Below are 27274 nucleotides of genomic sequence, written 5' to 3' on the forward strand. Positions count from 1 at the left end.
GTTTCGTTTAGCGCGCGAGTGTCTGATAAGATTTACGAGATTGATACTTCAGTTATTTCAGAACCAGATCACGCGCATACGATGCTAGGATGCTTATTTTGTTTAATTTACCGTGATCTTGACTGTAGCTACATTGCTATGCGATGCGACATGTGATGTACCACCATGGAGGTGGAAGAAACAACAAAACGCTGCGTTTCTGGTTTGTTGTAAAGCAATCAAGTAGAAGAAGATGCATTTAATTTTTTAGTGCGGGACTATCTTGAGATAAAAGGCGCATGAAGATGGACAGCGTGTTGCGATTCCCAACGGGGCCAGTGCAGCGGGCCAATTTGTCGGCTGCGTTCACGCTTGTTTGAAACGAAAGTAACAGCTGTTCATGTTCTATTAAAAAAAAAAATCAATGCCTTATCAGTTCATCGATGAAGCAGTTAGGTCCGTCCTGCCCGGACTCCTCACGTGGCACCGTCTCGTTCCCGTTCCGTCGCCCACGCCTTATTCTCGCCCCTTTCATGCGTTTTATTACTTGCCGTATAGCGTCGCCTTGCTTTGCGATATCTACTCCCATCCGGTGATTGTTGTCGAGCGCGTCACACACCTTCCTATTACGCGTCACGTGGTGTCGTCGCTTGTTTGGGCATAGTGCAATTTCGTTCGCTTCCTTTCACACCCATATAGTGGACACGGATAGAAAGAAAATGGTTATACAAAGTTCAGCCTACAGCTACATGCTGCCATACGTACGACGCGAACGCAAATAAATGCTGCCCATAGCGTAGCGGCGTTCGAGGTACAACACGTAAGGCGTACACGCCATGTTCAGAGCGAGGCACGTTAGGAGAGCAATTTTGAGTTGCTCTCCTAACGTGCCTCTGTTCTCCTAAGTGCACATGCGCAGGTGAGATGCTTGCTGGGTCCGAGAACGCGCTGCACAATTTCGCGCCGCGTCAAGGTGGATCTAGGGTTGCCGGAATGCCTAAGCGAGGAATAACGTGTTTATGCCCACTCACCAACCGCTTCGTAACCCCGTAGTCGAGATCCACGCTTACTTTTTTTTTTGTTACTTCAGTTTCAGTGGGTAGGGTTTCTGATGGTCGCAGAAAAGTCTTCCGGCTGTCTGGTATGTAACTGAGGGAAAGTACAGCGTTAGTGAGCTCACTGCCAAGCTCTGTCTGTAACCAGCAATTTTTTCGCATTGTAGTCACATGCATGGTGGTGACAGACCAAACTGGATGTGAAGTTACATCTCGTCAATATGGAGAGTGTATGCTCGCAAACTGAATTTTTAGCCAGGAGTTGACATTATTACTAAATTCTTCTAAGACATACTGTTGAGAAAGTTGGTTTGTCATATTTACTGGATGCTTTCATATTACTAAATGATTCCGCGATTTTCCTTTATTGCTTCAGCGTACCTTGCGGCATAAATTATATATATATATATATATATATATATATATATATATATATATATATATATATATATATATATATATATATATATATATATATATATATATATATATATATACAGACACACCGGATATATATATACAGACACACCGGATTCCCGATGCAAGTCCAGCAAGACCCGGTGGTGCGACCCAAATATGCAGTCGTCTACATCAGGCGGTCGACCCGGGAGCGGTCCGCGTCGGAGCAGGTGTTTCTTCCTAATGCCGTGCATGGCATAGCTGCAGCTGTTGGCGATGCGCCTAGTTTTGCCGCAGCTGGCACATTTGTTTTTAGCCCTCCTGAGAGAGAAAAGGATTTTCTGCGCCGTAACGGCTGAAGTGAGCCGCGTTTTTGTGCAAGTATAGAGGCCCGAGTGAGAAGCGAGGTGGGAGTTGCATCATCACATCGGGAGCAATCGTTTATTCCGGCTGGAACGTGTTCCCCGAACCTGATTCGTTATTTCAGAGCCAAGGCGCCCGGATTGCCTGTGCACTCTCACTTAAAATTAGTAAAGCGAGCTGACATTGGGCAGCTAAGTGTTGACGCGGTAATTCCGGAGAAATCTGCAAAATTACCTCCTGCGCTCATGAAATGATAGCGTGTAGGTTATATAAGCAGCCTTTTTTTTTTTTCTTGCGAGAGCATTTAGGTTGTCCCACAAAAAATATCCGGCTTCTCTATCACGAAATTCTCTGAGTGGTCGAGAGAGGTCACGTGACCTTGTGACGTCATTAAAATCTGTCCACCGTGACAGGTGGCAGTTATATTACTGATTGGTCGATATAGGCCACGTGATCTTGCGGCATCGTAGCTTGGCCACCACGGCACGTGGAAATGAAATTAATACAAATAAATCCAATGCAGTCGCCACCTGCCCATCGTGGGGCTGCGCATGAGCCTTACGCCAGCTCGGGAACAGCAACCTGGTTCTCATAAACCCCACCGGTGGCTGTTTTAGACAGCCACCTGCTGGGGCAGTGGCGCATCGCTTAACCGCTGCACCCAGTGGTCTGAAAACTCCCCGCGATTTATGAATGCGATTGAGAGGATCGTGACGTCAACACCACGTGACCACCTGTGGACCAGTCAAAGGGCACCGCTAAATTTGAACATCTGAGGACCCCCGAAATTTGCTAGTTGGCCCCTCTCCAACTCCGGAAGTAGGCCCACCCCAGAAAATGAATTGAGGTGGATTAGTGAGTCGGATTTGTATAATACAATATGAGAATCAAATGGAAGGCACTTAAACATTCCAGAAGGTAATGACGTATGCATAGCATATAAGGGCAATGGAGCCGGTTCCAACCGATGTTTTGGCGCTAAAATCGCAAGAACACCATAGCAGGCAACCTAGATGCTATCGCATTTCCTGTAAGAATGTAGTCAAGAAGGCCCCCCAAGTTCTTTCGTTTCATCGCGCGCATATGCCTGCTTCGGTCATGGGTATTGCGCCGGGGTTCGCTACATAACTGCTAGCAGCAGCAGCTTACAGGGCGAGACACGCTGCGCTTGAGCTGTGTATCGTATACTTTGATGTCGCCAATGTACTTCGTTATGCTGAAAGCAGACCTTGAACGTAAATGTATCTGTATTAGCAGTGCCGTATATGACGTCTTAGTGGCTGTAGCGTTCTGTGTGGCAGACACTTAGACGAGACGAGTTTAGCAGTGACCAGCGTCATAAGCAGATGTAAAGAGAATAAAATGTTATCTAGCCACAAGTTCAACTCGTGTTTGTTAAAAGCTTTAATTATAACGCGCTTGCTGCGTAGCTGTAGAGGTGATGTAAAGTGAAAAACTCCTCCGAATCGTATGCGGTGTGCGCCGAGACACGAGTAAAAATGGGAAGAAAATGTCTCTGAACGATTCTTCCAGTAACAGTGACATTCGAAATGCGCAGAGTGTCCAGTGTTGGGTAAGGCCTCGTGGGTATGAGTGTATATGCTGCCGTACATACTAGTACACCCACGCACAAAGTGATGCGAGCATTTATTTTCCAGATATGGACGCGTGTATATAGTAGTGGACGTGGAAGCATGCAGCTGTGTACTATATTTCGAGTCCATGTCTTGCGAGCCAAATTATTGGCGCGGAGTTGAACCTCTCGGGCCCTCCGTATAGTGTGGACATCCTGAAACGTTGTAAATATAAAATAATCGCCAAACATTTTTTTGCTGTTTTTATTTTTCATCTTTGTTTTCTCTTTACGTGTGCGCGTGAGTTGCGTGCCCTGCTGCGCGGCTGTGTAAAGGTAGCAGCAGGGACGGAACGCACAATAAAGATGATTGCGAAATATTTTGACTTGTGTCTTGTTGTTCGAGCGCAGTTATCGCTTTTTTTTTTTTAAGCTGTCATCTTCTTATTCGTTTAGAATAGAGAGCTGTATGGGCGTATCACACAGACACTTTTCACAGACTATTGAGTCAAGGGTCATTGAGATTACTAATCGCGATTGAAATCAAAGGCGTTGTGCCGCCGCTATACGACAAAATATAGCTACATCGCAGGCGAGAGATTCAATTTCCTCACACTAAGCTCTTTTGGCGTCACCGTCGGTACCAGTAATTTTGCAGGCTTGCCAACAATCGTCCCACAAATTCAACCTCAGAAGGTTCATTGCAGTATTCACGCACTTTTAAGAATGCAACTGTGGGATGTTTCTGTATTACTGACAACAATAATAATATCCTTCCTGCAGAGTTTTATAGGCGACCTGTTTTGTTGCTTCGAAGTAAGTTATGTAAATCTAATACCAGTAATTTGGTAGTAGTTGCAGAGCTCCGATATTCTTCCTCAGCACGTATCTATGAACGCCGCTCGAAGGCCGTCGAGACACCTATAGGGTTCCACGCTGTTCCGTTGGCGCAAGACTATTCACTCGAGCGCCGCTCAGTCAGCCCAAGTTGTGTCGGCAGACTATCAGTTCGGCAGCAGACTGCCGCATGACTATTCGTTGCTGACGCTGACCCCCTTCTTCTATTGACCAGGAGGGAGCGCTCTTCTTCAACAGCGCGTGCGCAGCACGTGCATACCTGACTGGTACACGTCACGTATGAACCTGACAATCTCCGCGAATATATTGAGTAAAATACCGCCATATAATGAAACACCTCAGGCAGCAGGAACAGAGACATGTCTCAACATGCCTTTATAGACGCGATAAGCGTTGAGGGAAAAGTCCAAAAATTCATATTTATCCACAGGTAAATGCCCCGAAAGCCAATGAAGCCTTTGGGTAGCAGCGCGCACACATATCCTGTTCGCATCGCAACTTCCATCTTAGAAATAATATTTGGATGAGCAACGTCTCATTGATTCGTCACAAGTGCAGCTTCGTGAGAGAGACTGCTTATTTCGTTGTGCACTGCGGAAGATATGCTATTCTGCGTTGCCTTACCCGCGCCTGCCCGGCCGCGAAGAAGCGTTGATTCAAGGCTTATCATCTGTTGTAAAAGCCACGGGAAAACACTTCGAAAGCATTGGTAGGGCTTTCTTGTCTTTCCGGGCGTCAGCCGATACTTGGGGAATGTTTGCACCGAAAGAGGGGCAGCATGCGCAAAGCTCTCGGTGCGACGGTGATTCAGACGCTCGTGTTGTATGTACACAGCGGTAGAGAGGGAGAGACGAAAAGAAAATAAAAGATTTCACTCTCAGTCTACAGCAGTTCGGTACTTTCTGGCTGTCTACCAAATCTCGCGCAGCGCATCCGGAGGATACGTATTTTTTGCGCAGCAGGTAAGTTGCTTGGATGTTGGCGCCGCGTAAGATTTTACAGCAGCGCCAGTCGCCAGTGAAATGGTGTTTGCCGAGATCCTGCGCTTCTCACCATTGCTCTTTCAGCTATCGGAGGTGCGCGTGTGCATCGAATACGCGGAAACAGTGCAGGGCACTCGGAAAGGAAAACCGTACTTGTCTCATAAACTTCTGACGCAGCCTGCCTTCAACTGTAGAAACTTTAGGCAGCTTTATAAACAGGCATGCGCTGTGCCCTTACTCGTATCCACACCTCGAGTCGCTGGATTTTTTTTTTTTTTCATCTCGAATTGAAACTCCGGTTTCAGAAGTGGATGATTTCCCAGTAACTGCGTTTCTGCCCGCTCGCGAACGCCGCCCCGTGGCCCTCGCTGAAAGCTCAGCTGAGAAAACGTGAGATAAGACGAAGAGTACTGGGCGCTGACGAGACAAGAGAAAGAACAAAACAGGTCACTGTGCTGAGGATGGCATTGTCATCTACTTGCCCTCGCGATAAGTAAGGCGCATATCGCCGACGGCCAGCCAGACAACGGCTAGACAAAAGCCATAGCCCTCCTTCGGGGGCATTTGTTAACGCGCAGACGCTGACAGTATACTTTCGCAATGCCTCGTCTCTGTCTTTCTGGCAACAAGTCGCGAAGCCACTACTCCCAGTGCTTGTTCGCCGCCTCCTTGTTCGCTCGGACTGCTTACATAAGACAGGGAGTGACCATGCAAAAAAATGAACACGCCCTAAATCGTAGGCGTGTCTTTGCTTACCCGAATTTAATGAATTTTACCTTTTCCACGCAACTTCTCTGTGTGACATTTGATACATGCTTAAAGGTACAACCTTTTTCAGGAGTAAAAAGCTCAAGGGGTCTGATTTTAAGCACTGCAGTGGCGCTCTTGTAGCATCCGTGGAAATCCTGAATTTCGAAGAGGTGGGGGCGAAATTATTTCTCACTTTTCAAGAGACCTACAACGCTGGCGGTGCATAACGAGCCACCGAGCGTGGCCCCGAAGGAAACCCCTCGGGCTCTAATCTTTTTGGCCAAGGCTGTGCACGAAGATATCGGAAAGGCTCTTTCTCGCAAGGTGGCCTGGGAAGCAAAACCGGCGAAGACAGAGAAGATTGCGAAGTAAACTGAATCGGAGGCGAGGGAAGCATGCGGCCAAGACTGAACGCCACGAATTCAGGGGCAGTGTTCGAAGGTGATGGAGAGCCGCTGCGTAAACTGTAAAATAAAGACGCATGGAGTAGAAATAATGACATACGTCTCTTGTGGATGCAATCAAATGGGGCCCATAGATTTATTCCTTCGCATGCCGAACTCCCCTCCTTCCGAATGCTGTCTCATGTGGCACTCTTTTGATGGTGTATACATGGTCAGTATGCTCGCACCATTTTTTCGTTGTTGGGGCGATATCTGCAGTCGCGTCCGAAGTTATATCATTTTTTTTATTGCGTCACTTCCGCAAGGCGAAAATAAACCGTCAAGATCACGCGTTATTTCCCGTTCTGCATCGCAAGACAGCGTTTTTTTTTTTTCCATTTCGCCCGCAATGGCAGCTCGCTTCGTCGCCCACGAGGAAACGTACGTACGTGCATGGTGAGAGTATACCTCGGTTACTCTTATACCGTCGTCGCTGTGTCATCGTCAAAGACCGCTTCTCGACGAGAAAAACCGGCAGGCGTTGGTGTCATCCTAGCACGCAACACTTTCGCGTGTTGGCTTCCCGCGTCGTCACGCGAGCATACGGCCTGCCTGCCCGCCTGCCTGCCTTTCTTCTAAGGCGAGAGAATTTAATGGCTCATACTAGCGGTGACCGTCGGTCCGTTACATCGCCACCTAGGTCACGTGACCTTGTGATGTCAAGTGATCTTAAGGTGATCTATAATTTGGGTAAAAAATTGGCAGTGGCTTAGCTCGGCTATGCCAGGATATACGCAGCGAAAGCTAAGGCATAGCTTGGTTAGCCTTGGTTAATCTTGATTGCAAGTCCGGTTTAGTCTGGTTGTCTGGCTAGTTGTCACGCGGTTAGTCACGTGGTGCGGTGCGACCACGGTGGGAATGCGAGTTCGTGGCCAATAGTGCTTTCGCACTGAAATTGCAAATCAGTGCAATGAGTCGCAAACGGCTTTCGCCTTCCCGCAGTTAAGAGGTATCAAGTGCCTCCAGCGAATTTTTGAGCCCCAATTCCACCCCGTCTCGAGCGCCATCCTGTGCATTGGGCGTGTTCGTGGGCATTATTTTTGAAATTGGCTAAGCAGGCTGACGGAATCGTAAAAAAAAAAACAATCCCATGTCGGTTGTTGGTTCTATAATAAATGAGTGGCTCTCTCCTGCCTCGTCTACACCTGCCACACATACGGTATGCGTTCACCGTGTACTTTACGCCGTCCGCACGATTCCAGTTAAGGCTGGCCAAATTCGAGATATGCAGATGTTTAAATTACCAGGCCGAGTGAATTCGAGTTCCAAGCCGAATCAGAGGCGCACCGAACAAGGTGGCAGCTTTGGAGCTTCACAGAACAACGCAGTGACTTCTTCCGTCTGCAGCTCCGGATTTCAGTCCTTTCGACCGCATTAAGTTTAATTCGTTACCCTTGCGTAGCTTCCCGTTGAGCTTCTCATCACAGGAGACGAGGGGGCTGTTGCCAAGCCGTCTGATGTGGAGCTGCAATGTCTAAAGGAGACCAACGCCGCGCATTTTATTCGATTTGTCGTGTAGAGTTGTTGCGTTTGCCTCGGCGGTCATTCACTGCCGTTCGCGACAGCGCGCTCGTGTGTTCAACAAACATCGTTACCATCATTCATGTCACGTCCACCACAGGACAAAGGTTTCTACAAGGGACCTCCAGTTAGCACTATTTGCCCCAGCCGCGGCCGCATCATCCCAGCAAACGTTCTTCCACCGACCCCTGTTCTTGTATCGCCGCCTAGCGTTCTTCCTTGATATCTACTGCGTCGTCTGTAATCTGTTACGGAACATCCCTTATCTCGTCTCCGCACTACATGCCCCGCCCAAGTCCATTTCGTTATCCTGATTTTAACGCGACAGCGTTAAGGCTCCAGTTGTGCAGAAAATCCGGCGGCGTCGGCGTTGTGAACGATAACTGGGGTGGCGTAGGGTGGCCCAGGTGGGCACCCCTGGAGAGGCAGTCTAGGTGGGCTACCTAGGCCACGTGACCTTGTGGCGTCCCACCGCATTGTGAGCAAACTTACCACCACCCTGGCAGATTACAGTTAGATTAATGGTTGATCGCGAGAGTTTGCCGCGGCAAGAGCAGCATGGGTCGCGCAAAACCCACCGGTGGCAGCTCCCGCCACCTGCCGGGGCAGTGGTGCACCGCTTAACCGCTGCGTCAGGAGTGGCATGAGGACTCCCAGGGAACGATGAATGTAGAATGGCCAATGAGAGAATGAAAACAGGAGTGCTAGCGCACTTAATTCGTATGTGGCCTATAACCACGCTAAATCGTCCGTCACAGGTCCTCTTGTATAACCGTTTTTCGGAAGACAGCTACACTTTCAGCCTGCTGACGTTCGTGATCGCACAAAGATGTGCGGAAGTAGAAGCCTGCTCTACTTGCTTATTGCAAGACATAATCATCTACGCGCAGGTCCGATATATTCCGCAGCTTAACCTTGATCATTGCGCGTTTGATTTGTTTAAGGCTGAGTAAGACGGATAGGATGAGAGAGAAGAGGAAATAAATTACGGAGGGCACTTAAAGGTGCACTAAAGAGGATTCTGAGCTCCTCATTTTACCGCGGGAAATCGATCTACACGCTTCTAGCATTCTCAGAAACTTGGAATCATTGTTCTGTGCGCCCTATTTCCCTATTAAATCTAATTAAGCGTCCTTTTGTTCTTTAACTCACCTCCGAAAAGAGGCGGAGTCAGCCAACGCGTGGAGTGCCTTCCTGCCAGCCGCGTGGTGGCGTGCCCGTCTGCCATCGGCGGAGTGATACGTAGCGATCGGCGAAAGCAGAGTCCACGCGTATTTTTATTACCATGGGCCTAATTTGCGGCTACTATATATGTAGTCTGCGACTGAAACTATTTAGTCACTGAAACCTTAAAAACAAAATAAAAACGCAAGCGAAGCCGCAACGCGACTGGCCGAAAGGGACTGGCCGTGCGTTGGCTGATTCCTCCTCTTTCCGGAGATGAGTTCAAAAAAAAAAAAAGAAGGCGGGAGCCGGGAGTATAATTCGATTTAATACAGAAATCGGCCGCACAGGACAATAATTCGAGGTACCTATGATGATGATGATTCAACTTTTATTGGGCCGGAAATAAATCGGTGGTGCACGCAGGCACCAGACGGGGTGGTTCCCTAGTTACGGGACCCATATGTTCCCAGCAGCTCCTGGCCCCTGTCCGTCAGTGCGAGCTGAATCGGTGAGGCGGGGCTGGATAACAAGGTCTCCCATCGCTCAAGGGGTTGGGGATTGGAGGTGTTGGCGGGAAGGGGAGGAGGGCGGAGGGGTCTTGAGATCTGTGCACTCTGCCAAGACGTGCGGCAAGGTGCCCTTTTCTCGTCTGCAAGAAGGACAGAGCGTATCGTGTTCCGCAGGGTGCATGCGGTTCATCAGTACGGGATGCGCAAGCGATCCCGCCTGCGCTCGACGCAGGATCGTCTGTTGTTGCCTGGGGAGTTTGGGGTGCGGTTCTGGCAGTCTGCACCTTTCCTCTCGGTACATCCGGGTAATGTTCCGAAAGCTGGAAACCGGGTGCGGTAGCTCTTCCCAAGAATGCTCGGATAATGTACATCGAGTTCCTGCGGTAAATTTAAATTGATAATTGGATTTTTTTAGGAAAGTAAATGACGCAATAACTGTCTCACATATCTCAGTGGACACCCGATTTCAGATTCCTCTTTAGTGCACCTTTAAGACTAATTACGTGGTGTGATTGTAAAAGCATGACTCTAATCGTGGCCTACTAATTGTACTATATTTGTTTAATAGTTAGTACCAATGTCTCAGAAAACTTTAGGGTAAAGGCCTTTAGGTTGAAGACCTTTACGGTAAAGACCTTAGGTCAAAGACATTTAGGGTGAACGTCTTTATGTCAAAGACGTTTACCCTAAATGTCTTTACCCAAAGGCCTTTGACCTAAATAAAGTCCAATGGGTGTCTAAGTATACATTGGGTCTTCTGTTGACTCTCCTATGGTTGGTATGGCAGCTGTGCTCATGACGTCATTGGAGTTTCCGGGCCGTTTCCTCTGGACAACAACGCCCGTTTCGTTGCCAATGAGCCAGATAATGCTTTCGCACTAAATGGGAAGGAAGGTAGCCAAACGGATGTTGCCACCCGGCCATGGGGGAAGGGGGTTACATGGAAATAAAGATAAGACACAAGAGCACAAAATCAATCCAGTCATTCAGTCAATCAATGAACTCATCTCTGGTCCATGAACAAAGCGAGTACGTCAAAGAAATAAACCGCACGAAGAATCTGCGGCGTCAAAATCTACAGCAGCAGTCGAATTGCCTTCCGCGCACTTGACGGGGAAGGCCAGCGTCCAAGATAACTGTGCGAAGAAGTGTCGTGTGAGTTAACCCACTCAGACTCCGAAAGGAGAAGCGAGGCAACGTGCAACGGAAATTGAAAACGTAGTAAATAAGGTATAGGGAAGATACTCAAGTAGCTATAGTTTATAGTCACACTTACAACGGGTATATCTGTGTGGTGGTTCTATATAGTACAGTGCTAAATGTCGGACTCCCAGGGGAGCCCCTAGTAATTCGAGCACAGGCGGAGAGGGAAATAAAGAGGGAAAGAGAGAGAAAGCGGCTGGCCGCCTGTTTCATCATTTTATAATTTTATACAAAGGGGAGAAATTCTGTTTTAATGGTCGTGTTTTCTTCAGTTTATGACAGACCTGAAACAAGCGATCCCCAAGCTCTTCCAGTGAGCTCATTGTGTGTTGTTATATAGCCTTGAAGCTGAGTGGCCAGCTCTGGATCGACTCGTGCTGTGAGGGCGCGGGTTTTCCTTTTTCTTCGAGCCTTTGTGTAGTGCTGTCGGATTTTCATTTTTCTCCATCTCGGGTTTTAGAAGACATGTTAATGATCCTTACCAAAAATCACGGTGAAATTATCCAAACGATAGAGAAGGAGTGCTCCGACCACCATTGACAATAAGAATACAAAATTGTTGCCTGCTTCGGATTCATGCAGTCCCTACATACTAGCGCGGAAGGGGGGGGTCTGAGATCCCCCTGACTTTAATCACTGCCCCTGTGTCAATCTGTTTGCCGCTTGCTTACAAAGAAAGCAATGAATTTTTACTCAGCTGGTGACGTTTCACTTCCTCCTCACCTTCCCTGTTTCATGTCGCGTTAATTACACCTGCCCGCTTCCGGTGATTGTCGTAAACTGCGCCTAATCCCTCCTGTTGAGCTTCGTTGGAAATTTCACCCATTGTTCGTGCTCAGCGGAATTTCTTGCAACCCTTATCGAAGAGAGCAACGTTCATCAGCGTATAGCAGCTACATATGCTGCCCATCTAGCGTCGTCGGAGCGAATGAATTACCTGTGACCCACGAAAGAGGCGACCCGATCGAGCGACGTTGTACGTAAGACGGACGCCCATTTCGAAAAGTCGTCAGGTGAGCAACTTCTTTCGTCTCGCGTTGAATTTCGCGAGATGCTTACTCAGTTCGAAGAGCGCTCTGCGCACTCCGAAGCCACGTCACGACGGGCCCGCGTATAGTGTTGCACGCATGCGTGAGCGACTGACGAAGCAAGAGCGTTGATTCATAAACGCTCGCTCACGTGCAGTTTCGTAACCACGGAATGCAGTTTAGCATTTACTTTCCTCCTGTCTTTTTTTCTTTTTTCTCCTTGAACTGCGGTTTCAGGTGTTCCCATTTCCGGCGGGTCGCAGCAGCTTATATTCCTGCCGACCTGTCAGGAAATGGTGGGAAGTGTATAGCGTTTCCTCTGCTCAACTGCTCAGGCCGTAGGGACGTCGTTTGCGAGACAGCAGTCCGTCAGGTCTTACCGGAAGGTGCAACGCGAAGTTAATCTATTAGTAACAAGTTAGCTTTGTCACGAAACAATTTCACGAAACAAGTTATTTTATCACCGTGCAACGAGGCGGTGACTGTGGACTGTTACAGCCATTTGGGCGTTCAGGAAGGTATCCTGCGGAAAGTTTGACCTGTTCTTAATGCGCATAAAACTCAGTCGAAAAATGGCTGTGGCCGCAGGGGACGCAGAGTGGTCCGTCCAAAAGGCAGCCGCCTTTCGCTCAAGCCCGTATATCCAGGGTTCTCAAGCACGCGCCACCCTTTCCCTAAGTGTCTCAACCTCCCTTCCGGAAGCGCCGGGCCACTATACATCTTGGGTTATTCTCCATCAGAATGGCATCACTTCATCGCTGTTCGCTGTTTGAAATGGGCCGCTTGCTCACCGTGCACGTCTTACTTGTAACTTGTAAGTCTGCGGGTAAACGCTTTCTGTGCAAATCCAGTATTATAGTAGTCCAATGACGTCACGTTTTAATTTATCTACGTCCTGAAGAGTTGACGTAGGTGGCATAAAGGGGACGCCACATTCTCTCGTCGTTTTTCCGATGTCAAAGATTCGATGTCAAGGTTACATGTCAAAGATTCCATGTCAAGATTCTATGTCAAAGGTAGCAAAGTCAGCACACTTGTGGTGGTAGTGGTTTTATTAAAAATAATCTGCCATCTATACTGAAGCACCTGAGCTGGGGCAGCAGAAATAAAGGATAGCAGACAGAATAGAGAAATGAAATGGAAGAGGTGAGGGGACAGGAAGAGAGGATAGGGGGAGAAGTAATATGTACAAAGGCAAACACGTTCGTACACCAATTGTTTGCCGCGTTCCATTTGCGTACACGCTAGCAGCACTCCACTAAATATAGCGAATCAACGCCTCCTCTTACTGCCTGCGTTGTAAAGCAACAACTAGACTTGCTGCTCAACCCTCCATTCCTCCACATCCCTCGTTATAGACCTCTAGAATCAATACTTTCCCAAGCATCATGCTGTGCTTCGTAGCATATCCAAAGTTATTTAATTAATCAAGTTTCATCGAGGCATATTTTTGTAGGTGGTTGCGACAACTGCATGCCCCGACATGAGCGTGCGCATCTGCCCTGCATACTGTATACCGCTGCCCCGTGAACCCGGCGAGCAGCTCGGATGACAAAAGCGGTGATAAAGAGGCCGCGACGGGCGATTGCTATGAGCTGATTTGACGAAGAACAAAACAGGCCACTGTTCAGAGGGTGGGAACAGCTCCACACTCAGCAAGATTCCTTCGCGGATAAGGCTCGTATCACTGGCGTCTGGAAAACGACGCGACCAGCCATGGGTTCCTTTCTATGCCGCTTGCAAGCTAAGCGCCGCACGCGAAGCAGCTGGCGAAAAAAAAAAAAAAAAACGCTGCGGTTTTAAAGGTACTTGCGCGCGACGCACATGGCGGAAACACCCCGGAGCGTTAATACGGTGGCTTGCGCTGCCACGATTCATTGCCTGTAGCCGGCTTTCGGCGTTTCGTGAAGCCTTGACAGCGCTACGCTGGGTAAATGTTTACAGCACTTTATCGCAGTTATTCCTGCTTCCTTGTTGACGCATGTAGATTATCAGGTGCAGAAGACGCTTGCACGGACAGGGTACATATATCGCATGTCGCTTAGGTTGAGACAGTGCTTAGTTCCCACCACTCATACAGCCGGCCCCTGTTTCTTTGGAAACAGGGTAAGAAATTAAAATATAAGGACATCTGAAAGGCCCGTCCGCGTTAAGGTCACAGAATAGGCCGAAGTGGAGAAAAAAAAATTGATTCTTCGTTTTCTACAGTCTCGAATCTCGAAACCTTCCAGAACATTATTCAGTGACTAGCATGTTTTTCCGCCCTTTGGTAGAGCCAGAATAGCTCATTTTACGAAGAGAACTGGCGAGCAGGCACGCCCGATTTCTTACAGAGTGTACACTCGCTCGCATTTCAGCTATAAAAAGTGATTTCAGAAGCAAAACTGGTAATTTTCATAAGCTCAACTGACCCTTAACAGCTGTCAGGCAATGCGATAAAGGTACAGTTCATATATTTTTGAACGCTGACACGTTATTCTCGGCGTTTTTCGCACCTCATGTGAGGCGCGCGATTTCTTCACTCCTGTGTGATTATTTTAAGACTTTTTTTTTTGCTTTTTGGTTGTAGAGTTAGAAGTACGACTTTTTGGGCCACGTATTTTCACATGCTTGCTGCTGGCAGCGACCCCTGTCATGGTCTGTTCCAAACACCCCGACATTTGATGTGCGTTGAAGGGCCAGTTGATGAACGATCCTTTGATGCATAAATACTCGCCCAGATCAGTTCTTCATGCCATAAAGTGTGTTTTCCAGCTAGTAGCACAGCCAGAGCTTCTTATTAATGCGTGCCCCTATAGCCAATCCCAATATGCCAACGAGTCATTTAACAACGTAGCGCTCACCAAATAATGCCTTCATCATTTTTGGGGGCCGCGGCAGTTTGCAGCCACGTGCACTGCAGCGCCGACGAGAATGACATTTTCGAAATTCTAAGGAATGATATGGTTGTTACGGTGGATTACAAGCCTCCCAATAAATACGTAGCCTAACAATGGCCAGCCAGCCGTGAAGCACTTGGGCAAGGCGTACGATCGTCTACGGTGACCTTTGCAAATGGGAAGCTGCGCGGGATGATTCGCACCGTATAGCTTCGGCACAGGCACCCTGCTCGGCGCTTTGCATCAGCTGCTGCCAAGAGGCGGGCTAGCTGGAATGCATCGCGCACGGCCGCTGAATCTTGCGCGCATGATTTCGGAAATAAAGGACCGTCTTTGTGGTAAACAAAATTCACGAAGTTGAATGTGACCGTGACTCTATCTTAAGGGCTACATTACTACGCTCAGAGTGCACCTATTGTGGCGTATTTCATTTGATCACGAGAATTCTGAGCATGCGGTGTGAACGTAGTACGTTCAGCGGCTCTAGAGTGCCCATTGGGTGAAAGTAAACGTGTGTTACAACGCTCTTAATTGCTGTGCATCATGGAAAAAATTCAGGGCGTCTTTATGAGGACAAGATTACGCTTAAATGTGTCCTTTGGACTGAGGCCAAGGGGGCGCCTAGTTTCTTTCAAGGCTCTACTTTATTTTTTTTTTCTGTTATCTTTCAGCATTTACGCCTTGGCCGAGCCATAACTGAGCTCTCGTAAAGCGTGCTGCAAGATCTCGAGCGAGCCACGCACATTACTTCGGAGAAATGTCCGAGGTAGACTGCGGCCCTTGCAGACCCACACTATAGCGATCACCAGTCGCCCTGACAGCCATGCACACTGCTTGCCCACCAGTCCTCCCGTGCAAGCCCGACCTATCTCTGCTGACTTACACACTTGGAGGGCAACGAAAAGTTATTGCGCGCGAAGCTCGCAGCTGCAGCGCCCATCGCTTGAGCAATGGTCTCAAAAGGACGAATTTTCTGACGTCACTGTCTGTCTCGTCAGAGACTGCGAAATTTTTCGTTGTCGGCGATCGGTCGACGCAAACGCGCCTGCTGCTGTGATGACGCCAAGGCGGAGGCAGCCAAGGCTCAGCTCCACGGTGGTGGGTGACTCACCGCAGTCTCCGCATTTCTGACTGTCCCGCCAGCGCCGAGTTTTGTCCATTCTGCTCACGTCTCGGTGTCGCGCTGCTTTCGGCCGAGTACCGTAGTTATCGGCATAGAGCAATGCTGCTGACGTATACTGAAATGGAACTAGTTGTGCCACGTTCTGAATGGCTAGACTAGGCTGAAAAAAAAAATTAAGCCGAGTTGCCTCATTAAAGAATTATAGACTTTATTTTCTTTAGTGGCGATAAGGTATGTGATGCAAAAATACAGAAAAGGCTCGCAGTCGTTCTGATATATAAGCTAAAAAAATGACTTCTAGGGAAGGAAAGACGCAGTAACTTTGTTACTTCTCGGAGGGTGCCTAGATCGCATCGCGACGGGAGGGAGGAAGGAAGGAGCGAAAGAAGGAAGTGTTTAATAGTTCAATAGTTTATGAGGGCTTAACCTCCCAAAGCGACTCAGGCTACGAGGGACGCCGTTGTGAAGGGCTCCGGAAATTTCGGCCACCTGGGCTTCTTTAACGTGCACTGGCATCGCGCGGTACGCGGGCGTTTTTCGAGTTTCGCCTCCATAATAATAATAATTGGTTTTGGGGGAAAGGAAATGGCGCAGTATCTGCCTCACATCTCGGCGGACACCTGAACCGCGCCGTAAGGGAAGGGATAAAGGAGGGAGTGAAATAATAATAATAATTGGTTTTGGGGGGGAAGGAAATGGCGCAGTATCTGTCTCATATATCGTTGGACACCTGAACCGCGCCGTAAGGAAAGGAATAAAGGAGGGAGTGAAAGAAGAAAGGAAGTAGAGGTGCCGTAGTGGAGGGCTCCGGAATAATTTCGACCACCTGGGGATCTTTAACGTGCACTGACATCGCACAGCACACGGGCGCCTTAGCGTTTTTCCTCCATAAAAACGAAGAAAGGAAGAAAGAGGTGCCGTAGTGCAGGGTTCCGGTAAATAATTTCGAACATCTGGGGATCTTTAACGTACGCTGACATCGCACAGCACACGGGCACCTTAGCGTTTTGCCTCCATCGAAACGCGGCCGCCGCGGCCGGGTTCGTATCCGCGTCCTCGGACCCAGCAGGCGAGCACAAAATATTGCTTTTTGTAAGTAAAAGCAGATAAAACGTTCGCGAGACTATGTGCGTGTGTAAGGTGAGGAGATGGTCCGGCAAACGCCAAGTCAGCATGGCGGTGGTGGTAGTGGTTTTATTAAAAAATAATAGTAAAAAAGGAAGAAAAAGATTTTTGCTAGCCCCGGCATCTGCCATCGATACTGAAGCACCTGAGCTGGGGCAGCGGAAATAAAGGACAGCAGACAGAATGGAGAAATGAAATGAAAGAGGTGAGGGGACAGGAATAGAGGACAGGGGGAGAAGTAATATGTACAAACTATTTACACAATAAGAAATGTGTCCAGGTTGTGCGCGTGATTAGTTCATTTTAGAGGAATTAAATCACACACGCGCACAGCACTGTGTTGGTTACAACTGGAGTGGGGCGTCCAGTTATTAATCGTTCAAGGTAGAACTCGCGGAGCGTTCGGTCACTGCGTGTAACTATCGCCACAATCGGTAGTCGCTGTCCTTGGCCGACGCTCAGCTGGCTCGACGCACAGCCTCGTCCGCACAAACGGCTTCGGACTGGGAGCGGTCGACCTGATGTGACAGCGCGAGTCGAAGGAGCTGAGATATACTGCAATATATCAGCCCTCACAGAGGCTAGCCAGAAACGCGCGGGAGAGGAGGGGGGGGGGAGTGGTGGGTTGGAATGGCGACAGTACAGAGGTCGAGGCAAATGTTCGAGGTTGCATATGGGAAGGGACTGTTCGGGCAGTCAAGGTCGGAGCAGAATGGCTACAGGTATACGTAGCAGAGGTAACGAAAGTGCTGGCTTTAACTTTTTTTTTGTATGCATGGTTAGGAGAATTCAGAGTGAGGATAGGACGGGGATAATCCGGTCACGCCATTTCTGAACTTGGTTCAGTGTCCCCAACGTAACTAGACTTGGCGCGCCAGGGCGCTGTTATTCTCGGAGCTTGATACGCAGTCCTAATAAAGTGTTCTTTCTTCCTTTCTAAGACCTTCCTTCCTTTCTTTTTTTCTTATGAGACAAACCTGCTTATGAGGGAAACGCGCTAGACGACAAAATGACGCCCATGGATTCACGTGAATACCCGCTATAGAGAGACCCCCTGTAGGAACCGATCAACTATCCCGCATCTCATCATCGGTCGTCGTCGTCATTTATTAAACATCAAGGGCCCCGTAAGGACATTATATAAGGAGGGGGGGGGGGGGGGATACAAGAGTGTCCGGCGGTCATACATACACATTAAAGGGCAACTAATAATAGAACTAGGCAAAACTAAAGGAAGTGTAACAAACTGAAATAGTCATGTGTGGCCAGCGTGAGAGAAAAAAAAAACAGAGTAACACATAGGCTACAGTAAAACATGTTGTTCGAACTGCAGTACATGGTAGCTGATACAGGGCACAGGAAAATTTTTATTGTTCGTTGAAATGGTCGATGAATTGCTGCCTAAATCTAGAAGGATTAGTCTCAATGACAATGTGTTCGGGAAGGTTATTCCAGTCTTCTATCGCACTAGGAAGAAACGATTTGTTGAATGCATTAGTGGAGCCATGCAAACGCTGTATGCTGAGGGAATAAAATAAGCGCCGAGATGATCCAGCACCTTCTTGATGGTCGCACCGGAGTGCGTAGAAGGTTCTCCCCAAGTGATGGAAAGTTGTACAAATAATTAAAATTTTTCGGCGAAGCGCTTATGGGACGTGCGCTATGGGCATCGACCATAACACGTACACCGTCTCCAGGATCAGATACAACCCGAAACGCACGCCAAAGAAAGGCTGTCGGCACTTGATGGCCCTTTATTCTTTACTCAGTGATTACCCCGCTTAGCCCGAGGGTGCTGCAGCATTGGGGGTTACAGAGTTAAAAAAAAACACATCTTGATTTACAGCACACTAGATGACTTGGAGTCCGATTCCATTCGCTGATGGAACGAACAAAAAAATAACTGGCATACATATTAGTTCGGGCGCGGTATTCCAATATCTTAAACCAATGATCAGTGCGAGCAGACATAACGTAGCCTGTTTAAGTACATTTCCTTTAGAATGCCGATTTTTTCGTGAAATGTTTGATGCGAGAGTTTAAGTCGTAAGAGTTCAAGTCGTAGAGAAAAGAAGCACAGATCCTTAAGATTTAATGTCAGCGACATGACAGTGGCAATGTCTTCCCAAGCCCCGCCGCGGTGGCTCAGTGGTTAAGGCGCTCGACTACTGATCCGGAGTTCCCGGGTTCGAACCCGACCGCGGCGGCTGCGTTTTTATGGAGGAAAAACGCTAAGGCGCCCGTGTGCTGTGCGATGTCAGTGGACGTTAAAGATCCCCAGGTGGTCGAAATTATTCCGGAGCCCTCCACTACGGCACCTCTTCTTCCTTTCTTCTTTCACTCCCTCCTTTATCCCTTCCTTACGGCGCGGTTCAGGTGTCCAACGACATATGAGACAGATACTGCGCCATTTCCTTTCCCCCCAAAACCAATTATTATTATTATTATGTCTTCCCAATCCACGTCACATGATCACATGCCATTAACATGTCGTAGAGTCTCTTTTTATGACCCAGTTCTGCGGAAGACTTCAAGTAATCCGTCGGAAATCCATTTCTTCTTTCTGTATACCGAGAACTCTCTTCAAGAACTGGTTTCTATCCGCGTCCTTTACGCAGTCGTGCTTTACTACCGTTCCGCAACCTTGGCTTGCGTTCGCCCTCTTCCAGCATTGCCCTTCGTCGAAAGCAGGACGACAGGTTTTTTCCGCACACGGCTGCAACGGAGGGGAAGCCCCAAGAGGACGCGGCTCACACGCGGCGTCAAGATTTGACGGCGAGCAGTTTCTCGCGCTTCCTGCTAAGGTTTCTCCGCGGTTGTCGGCTACGTCTGCAGCGTGCGTCGTCAGGCAGAGGGTGTTGCGTCAGGGCGCGACCTGACGACATGTTTAGAGACGCTAAGCGGAAACGAGCACCTACCGTTGAGGGTTGGGTGAGTAGCGACGTTGTCGAGTAGAACCGACAACGAGTGTACAGAAAAAAGTCGGCTTCGAATTTCAAATAGAAATCTAAATATTTGCAGCTGCTTAATATGCTGAGAAAGACTGTCGGTGATGCCAAGTGTGATGGCAAGAGCATAAAGAAATCGGAATAATGAATATCGTCGACGAACTTCATGTATAATAATCGCATTTCTGCCCATCATGGGGCCGTAAACGAAACTCGAAATAAACGAGCGCCAAAATCTCGAATCGGATGCGACAATTTTTGTCATAATAGCAAGAATAATGTAAGAAATGGACTGTTCATGCCCGGGCGATCATAGTGGCTTCGATCAAAAGTACATGCACGTCACAAAGTAGACGGGGGCAGATATTACTCGGAAAGGAACCAGCTGTATAATTCCACAACACATTATGATGCTAACATGAGGTGATGTCTACATACAAAATAGATTCTTTCACGGGCAATAATTGTATCACGTCCCAACGCTCAGAATATTCAAGGATATGGAGTGTCAAATTCCCCAAAAAAAACGATCAGTGTTCTACTGGTACTCAGAGCCTAGATTTTTCAGATAATCGAAGTTCCGTCCCTCGCAGTCAAGTTGAGACGAAAACCAAAACACAACTTACGTGCGCAGTTGTCCGGGTGCACTTGTGGTCATTCCTTTGTATGCATCCAACAGGCAACCAGAAAAGGCTGACTTATTGCGATGTGTTGCGCTGCAGTTGTGAGTACAAGGTACCTCTATAGTGATTGAAGATGCGCAGAGCTGATAATTAAAAGTCCCGCTGACGTTAAAAGTCCCGCATGTTCTCAAAAAACTAAAAAAAACTCCAAACATCTGTCTCGCTCGTGTCCGACCACATTTCTCCGCCGCCCTTCATTTCCCGATCAGAGCAGCTTCCGCTCGTGGCCCAGCCCAATTGTTCGTTCATCCAAACCAGTCGCGAGAGCGCCCATGATGTTGGCCGTAAGAAGTATGCTCATCACTAAGTCGCTGTGTGCAGTGTGCGTGACTCGAGAACATCACGAGACCTTATGGACCGCGCTTTAAGTTCCGACTAACGTCTTTCAGTTCACATTCCCTTTGATAGAGCGGTAGCCCAAAAAAAAAAATTAGTACTATATTTCACCACCCTTATATCCGGGGCAAACTTATATCGATCCCGAATACAAAAACATGCTCAGGCCCATAGGGGAAGGAAGAAGAAGGGTGCAAAAAAAGCCCTATTGTCCTCTACTGCCCAAAGTTCGCACTTCAGAGAAAGATTTACCTGGAAGTCCCTCTCTCCAGGTTAGGGCTGCCTTTATCTTTGCCAGTACTATTATCGTTTGGTGCGAACGCCAAGGGATTTGCATTGGGTTCTATTTGTGGGTTTCTCCATGATTACATAATTGCAACTGGTAGGTTGATGTGCTAATTCTTTTAAAGTTCTACGAGCTCTTCTTTTTCACCAAAATGCTGTCTGTTATTTAACTGTCAATATTGTTCTCTTGTTTTTATTCATTGATTTTTCAAAATTCACGATTGGTGCTACATTTTTGTCATCATCTTCCATGGAAACTTCTTTGTTTATTCAACTACACCTTGGCCAATCCCCCCGCGTGGGTATGTGCCATATACCTGGGGTGAAGAAGAAGAAGAAGCCCTATTGTTGCGGGTAATTTAGTTCTGAACATGATGGAGGAGAGAGGAATTTCGAACTGCGACGTTCACGCACGCAGGCAGCGCTGCATAGTTTTATCCACCACTTCCATGTGCACATGGCCCGCGCCAACGACATGTAGGCAGCCCAGCTATTCTTCCAAAGTGTGGACGGCAGCTGTGAAGTAAAGTACAGCAAACCGATCAAAAAGGAAAGAACAGTTGTTGCCATCCCGGTCGCCCTCACTCTTTCGCAAGGACTTCCTCTGGTGCAGTTCCGGGTATGGATGCGCGTCTATGCATCCATACTTTAGACATGCCTACAGATAACGCAAGTTTGCAGGCGCCTGCGCTTGCTGTGCCAGCAACAACAGACGCAAATAAAAGGACTAAAGTTGGATGCTGGTTGCATGCAAGCGCACCAGGTGCATGGTGTCGTAGTGCGCCAGCAGAACACGTGTGTAGCGCGCACGAGGCGCGTCTGAAAGTAGGATGTCGTGCGCATCGCCATAGCAGAGCAGCACCAGAATTTTTTGAAAGACGTGATCCCTTGAAAGTGGGTGTATATTGCAGAATAGTACGTCATATGTTCCTGCGCATTGGTTTGCATAGAAGGAGGGATAAAGACTTCGTCACGGTAGCGATCGTGCCCTTAAATTTCTGTACCGTCTCGTTGACGAATCGTCCTCATCGGCGTCTTCCATCGTGTCGAAGTGCAGAAAGCTTGTTGAGAACTGCATCAGTTCTCAACAAGGTTCCTGCACTTCAGGAGAGGAGATCTTGCATCTTCCCCGGGTGTTCTGTCATAGGCCGACAAATCATCTCTAGTGCAGAGACAAAGCGGAAGAGAAAGAGGGAAAGGGACGCCGCCATAGAATGTGCCCCCTTATTATTTTTTTATTCTGATCCCTTGAAGAGCACTGAAAGGCCCTGATGAGCCGTTGCCCGAGCTCACCTGCTATGAGACTTCAAGATTAAATTTTCCTCGTGGCCTCGTTTTGCTTGTCGGGAATGTGACACAAATTCATCCACTGGTGCAACGGACCACTCCAGCTCCGTTCATGGTTATTAGGTACCTGAAGCAAGGAGTTTCCACAGAAGATGTTATTAGAATTGTGTTGATGTCAAAGTCGAGGGCACACAGTCCACGGCCATTTTTCTTTTCTCCCCCTTTTTTTCCTTTTAGATGTGGAAATTTTTTTTTAGAAAATGAAATGGCGCAGTAATTGTCTCATCTTGGCGGATACCTGAACCGTGCCGTCAGGGAAGGGAGGAAGGTGGGAGTGAAAGAAGAAAGACGCAAAGAGGTGCTGTAGTAGAGGGCTCCGGAATAATCTCGGCCACCTGAGATCCTTAACGTGCCCTGACATCGCACATCGCACAGCACACGGGCGCATATTGCGCTTCGCCTCCATCGAAACGCGGCCGTCGCGATCGGGTCGAACCCGGCCCCCGGGTACTCCAGCTCTGTGCCCGAGCGGCCTAACGATCTATTATTTGTTGCTGTTGTTGTTGTTAGTGGCTATATATAAATAAAAATAACTACAGAAGGAATAGATGTTGCTAGTCGCGGCATCTGCCATCGAAACCTGAAGTACCTGAGCTACGGCTAGCGGCAATAAAAGGAGGGGGGGTGGAACGAAAGGGGGAGCGATAGTAAGAAATGATAGGGGTAGGGTGGCAATGTACAAATACAGGATATGGAAATACATGTGGGGTGCTGCACCATGCATGGTTGCCAGGAGTGCTCCGTGCGCGGGCGCAGTGCTAATTGCTTGGGGGGCCGGGGGGGGGGGGGGGGGGGGGGGGGGTGACCGCCGGTCGCGGCCTACGCGATGTTTTTCACGCACACAGAACTAGACACTGCACTCACGCGCTGTAACACACACTCTGCCCCCGGTACAGATAACGCCACATACACTAACTCACACCCCCCCCCCCCCCCCCCCCCCCCCCCCCCACAAAGCTCACACGTTTCTCCTTACTGTCATCAATGATGCGGTAGACCTCCGGCAACCTGCCAGTGTACTGGATGCCGTCCCGGGTCTCATTCGTGCCAAAACTCAATAAACCCGCCTTTCAGACCACCGACTACCTCCTTCCCACCCTCACTGGCTTTCGCCAAGCACTATCCGCCCAAGACCCTTTCTTCTACTTCAACACACCTCCTTTAATAAAAATTCTCCAGTCGCTGCACAGGTCAAAGCCTCAGTAACAGTCGTCAACATACGCAATTTTCAAAAGGATAAAAGGAGAGAAGACGGCGACATACAAAGCACAGCGCGAGAGGTTGCGGCGATGGTGGCGATGACAGCTGGGTTTAGCAGTGGTGTTTAGTGCTCATAGGTGGCGCATCAATCTGATAATTTTCAACAACTGGCTTGTCCTCAAGAAATTCTCGAAAATTCGTGAGTCCTTGGAATACGTAGTCTTTGAAGTTTTGTTACTCCGACTAACTTCACACAAAGTGACACCCCGCCGCTCTTAATTTCTTGCTCAATGTTTACTGCCGCCGCTGGCGCTAGCCACGATTGAGGTGGGGAGGGAGATGAGAGAGGGTAGCAGTAGGCGTGTAGCATGCGTGTAGGCTGCTGCGGTGCTGTCCGTCAGTTTCGCTTCATTTTTTGACGTTGGCGCGCAGATGTAGCGGGCGTGCGCTGTGGTGATGGTAGCGGTGCGTGCATGTGTTGTAAGTTCTAATTACTGAGTGGTGCCTAGACGTCGGTACTGCATGTGCAGGTAAGTAGCCGTCAGTCCTATTGCTCTCCTCAGCCCGCACATGATGACTATATGCCACCGAACTGCGAGGCGGAATTATTGTCGTACGATGTCTGCTGTCCGCAGGCTGTAGCTCTACAGGCGTTCTGCTGCTGGTCTTGTGAAGCGATCGAAGGTTGCACGGGCTTAATTGAGTCTTGAACTTTCGCTGTTTCAGTGAGAACAATATGCTAAAGACGTTATTCCATGGCACGTACGGTTTCTAATTCAGAGAAGTTCGGGGTATCAACCCCGAACTTCTGGCTTACTCCAGCGTTTTAACATTCTGACGACAAAGCTGGCTTCAAATTATGGCGAATTACTTTGTGTTTGTGATGCTCTACTGGTAGAGGAATAGCAGCCACATGCCCTGCTTATTTTTCAGTGCCAGATGAAAATATTTCCGTTACCTAGCTGCTGGATTATGAAACCGAAAATCATGCCCTTTATCAGCTGGAAATTGCCATTTTCAGCTGGATTATGGAACTGGAAATTGTGTCCAGCTGGAATATTTCTTGCTTCCAGCTGGAAGATTTTCCTTTCCAGCTTGAATTGGAAATGGAAGTGCCATTTCTTCCTGCCGCCCCAGCTGGAAATTCAACGGGAAAAGTGCTTTTATAGCTGGAAATAGTGCCTCAATTTTCATGTGGGAAGAGGATCATTTGCAGGCAATTCAGTGGTAGTAAGGAATACGATGCATTTTTTCAATAATGCACCTATTTCAAATGCAAACAATTGTTTGCAATAGAGGCCTGCATTAATCCAGGCCTCTATTTCTATTATGATCTTGAAGGCTCAGACAATAAATTTCTCCATAACTGAAGGATTCAGCTGAAGTCAACATTAGGTGTGGTCCAGTGACATCCTCGATCATTATAAGCTTATCAGTTAATTACTTGCATGTCTTCACTGCTTGCAATTGCAGTTCTTGCATTGAACAGTTATTGCTCATTTCATTGCATGGGCTTGCTTATGTGCATTGCTGAATTACTCTTTACTTGTCACTAGCATATTGTATAGCTTTCTTTGTTGATTAGAGTAGCGTCAGAGCAAGAGCATATTGAGGTTCATACCTATGGTTGTGTATTGTTCCAGCTTGAAGACCTGGCTTCAGCATGGCAGTACCAGGTGGGCTTTCTTGGAATTTCATTTTTGTTTGGTCAGCTGCTGCGGTGGCTCAGTGGTTATGGCGCTCGGCTGCCGACCCAAAATACACGGGTTCGACCCAGGCCGCAGCAGTTGAATTTCGATTGAGACGAAATTCTAGAGGTCCGTGTAGTGTGTGATGTCAGTGCACGTTAAGGAACCTCTGGTGATCGAAATTTCCATAGCCCTTCACTACGGTGTTCCTCATAGCCTGAGTAAATTTGGTCCTTTAACCCCATAAAAAAAGCCATTGTGTTTTGTCATTGTTGTCATAGGCGAAACAAAAATCACATTGCAGAATGCAAAGCTAGGATTAGTATATTTCTCCGTGTACATTTTGACTTTTAGGACTTATCCTGTTATTTCAGGCACACATGATGACAGAGAAGGCTCATCTGAAGACAAAGGCTCCAGCACGTACATAACTCATGGTATGTGTATGTATACCATGCTGTTCACTATTACTTAACACAACTGTGGCTGTTACACACATATGTGCCTTACCATATGTGCAAAAACTGATAAGCTTATAACCTTATAAGCATCGCAATAGTGACTGCATTGAAAAATCTGTTGAAAAGACAGAAAGATGCTAATGGCACTTGAGCTGTCGTTCCCAATAAAAGATTGCTTAAAAGTTAAGCAAACAACAAAGATGTTTGTATTCATGGGACAAGGATAAAGGAAAGATGGGAACACTAAGAAGGTGATGTTTACTTGTCCAGAGTTTATAGCAGAGTGAAGCTGTAACCTTTGTCCTGTCACAGTACTAAGCCACCTTAATAGATTTGAGCACCTTAAAAGTTGGCAGTGGCATGTAAAGTCGTAAGATGAACATCCTAACCCAGAGCTGACCCACGGACTTCTAAGAAAATCTGAATGCTCTACAGATGTGCAACTTGCCAAGGTGAGGTTGCTTTGCATATGCAAGACTTGGCCCTAAGAAATTATATGTCAACTTGTTTTTAATAAGTTTGACAGCTGCCATTATGTGTAATATATTGTGTACCCCAATACGAGTAGAAATGGAAGCACTAGCTGTATTTGTTGTGATGTATGATCTTTCACCCTTAAGAAATCAGTTGGGCCTTGCCATACTAAATGCATGATGGTTATTCATGATGTTCAGCCTTCTGTTTTCATGATTTCGACCCAGAGAGCCTTCTGCAAGACAGAGATATATGATGTGAATGTGAAAGTAATTTTGCCACAGCACTGAGTGCTCTAAATAGGAGAACCTGCATGTGCACTAGTTTTTATTCTTTCAAGTAGCTGTTCTGGGCCTTCTTTGTGCTTCTTTCAGAACATAATGAGTGTAGAGTGAAAGTAGCCATCAATAGCTGCACCACTTGCACACATCTGACTCATTCTCGATATGCAAAAACAATCTGAAGCAATGTTACAGCCATCTCTCTGTTGTGCAGATGAAGGCATAAGCTATGCAGAGGCTACAGGTAATGTGACACTGCTTTTTTTCATTCACCACAATTCACACGCATACCTGCATGTTTTTTTGAACAGGAGACCAGCCATCACGAACATACAACTCTATTGAAGGGCTCGGAAATGGCACCGCAGCATCGAATCAGAAGATATTTGAACCATCTGACCAGGCATACTTTCAGCAAAAGATTGAGGTCCCAGACACAGGAGAGGTGAGCAAGTTGTACTGTGGGCCTGTTCATATGCATCTGCCATATGATAATTCGTAAGCATCCTAGTAAAAAAAAATAATTTCAACCCATTGAGTTTCCAGCTTCTTCCAGTAGGATCCAAATGGGATACAATTTTTTCCAATTGCATTATCCAAATGAATTTCCAAA

The 27274-nt window shown here is 47.7% G+C and overlaps 1 protein-coding gene across 3 annotated transcripts in view; it reads left to right on the plus strand.

Moving 5' to 3' along the window:
• Window positions 1-11720: 11720 nt before the first annotated feature.
• Mvl (solute carrier family member malvolio) overlaps window positions 11721-27274 on the plus strand; it is a 37939-nt gene continuing 22385 nt past the window's right edge. For 2 of the 3 annotated variants that reach the window (XM_077659915.1, XM_077659917.1), the window contains exons 1-4: window positions 24105-24287; window positions 25401-25433; window positions 25820-25882; window positions 26973-27106. In XM_077659915.1, coding sequence (XP_077516041.1) covers window positions 25421-25433; window positions 25820-25882; window positions 26973-27106 — 210 coding nt within the window. In that variant the 5' untranslated portion in view covers window positions 24105-24287; window positions 25401-25420. Of the gene's footprint in view, window positions 11817-24104; window positions 24288-25400; window positions 25434-25819; window positions 25883-26972; window positions 27107-27274 lie in introns of those variants that run through there. The other variant, XM_077659916.1, reaches the window with a different exon arrangement.

The sequence above is a fragment of the Amblyomma americanum genome, chromosome 3, assembly GCF_052857255.1.
Source record: "Amblyomma americanum isolate KBUSLIRL-KWMA chromosome 3, ASM5285725v1, whole genome shotgun sequence".
NCBI lineage: Eukaryota > Metazoa > Arthropoda > Arachnida > Ixodida > Ixodidae > Amblyomma > Amblyomma americanum.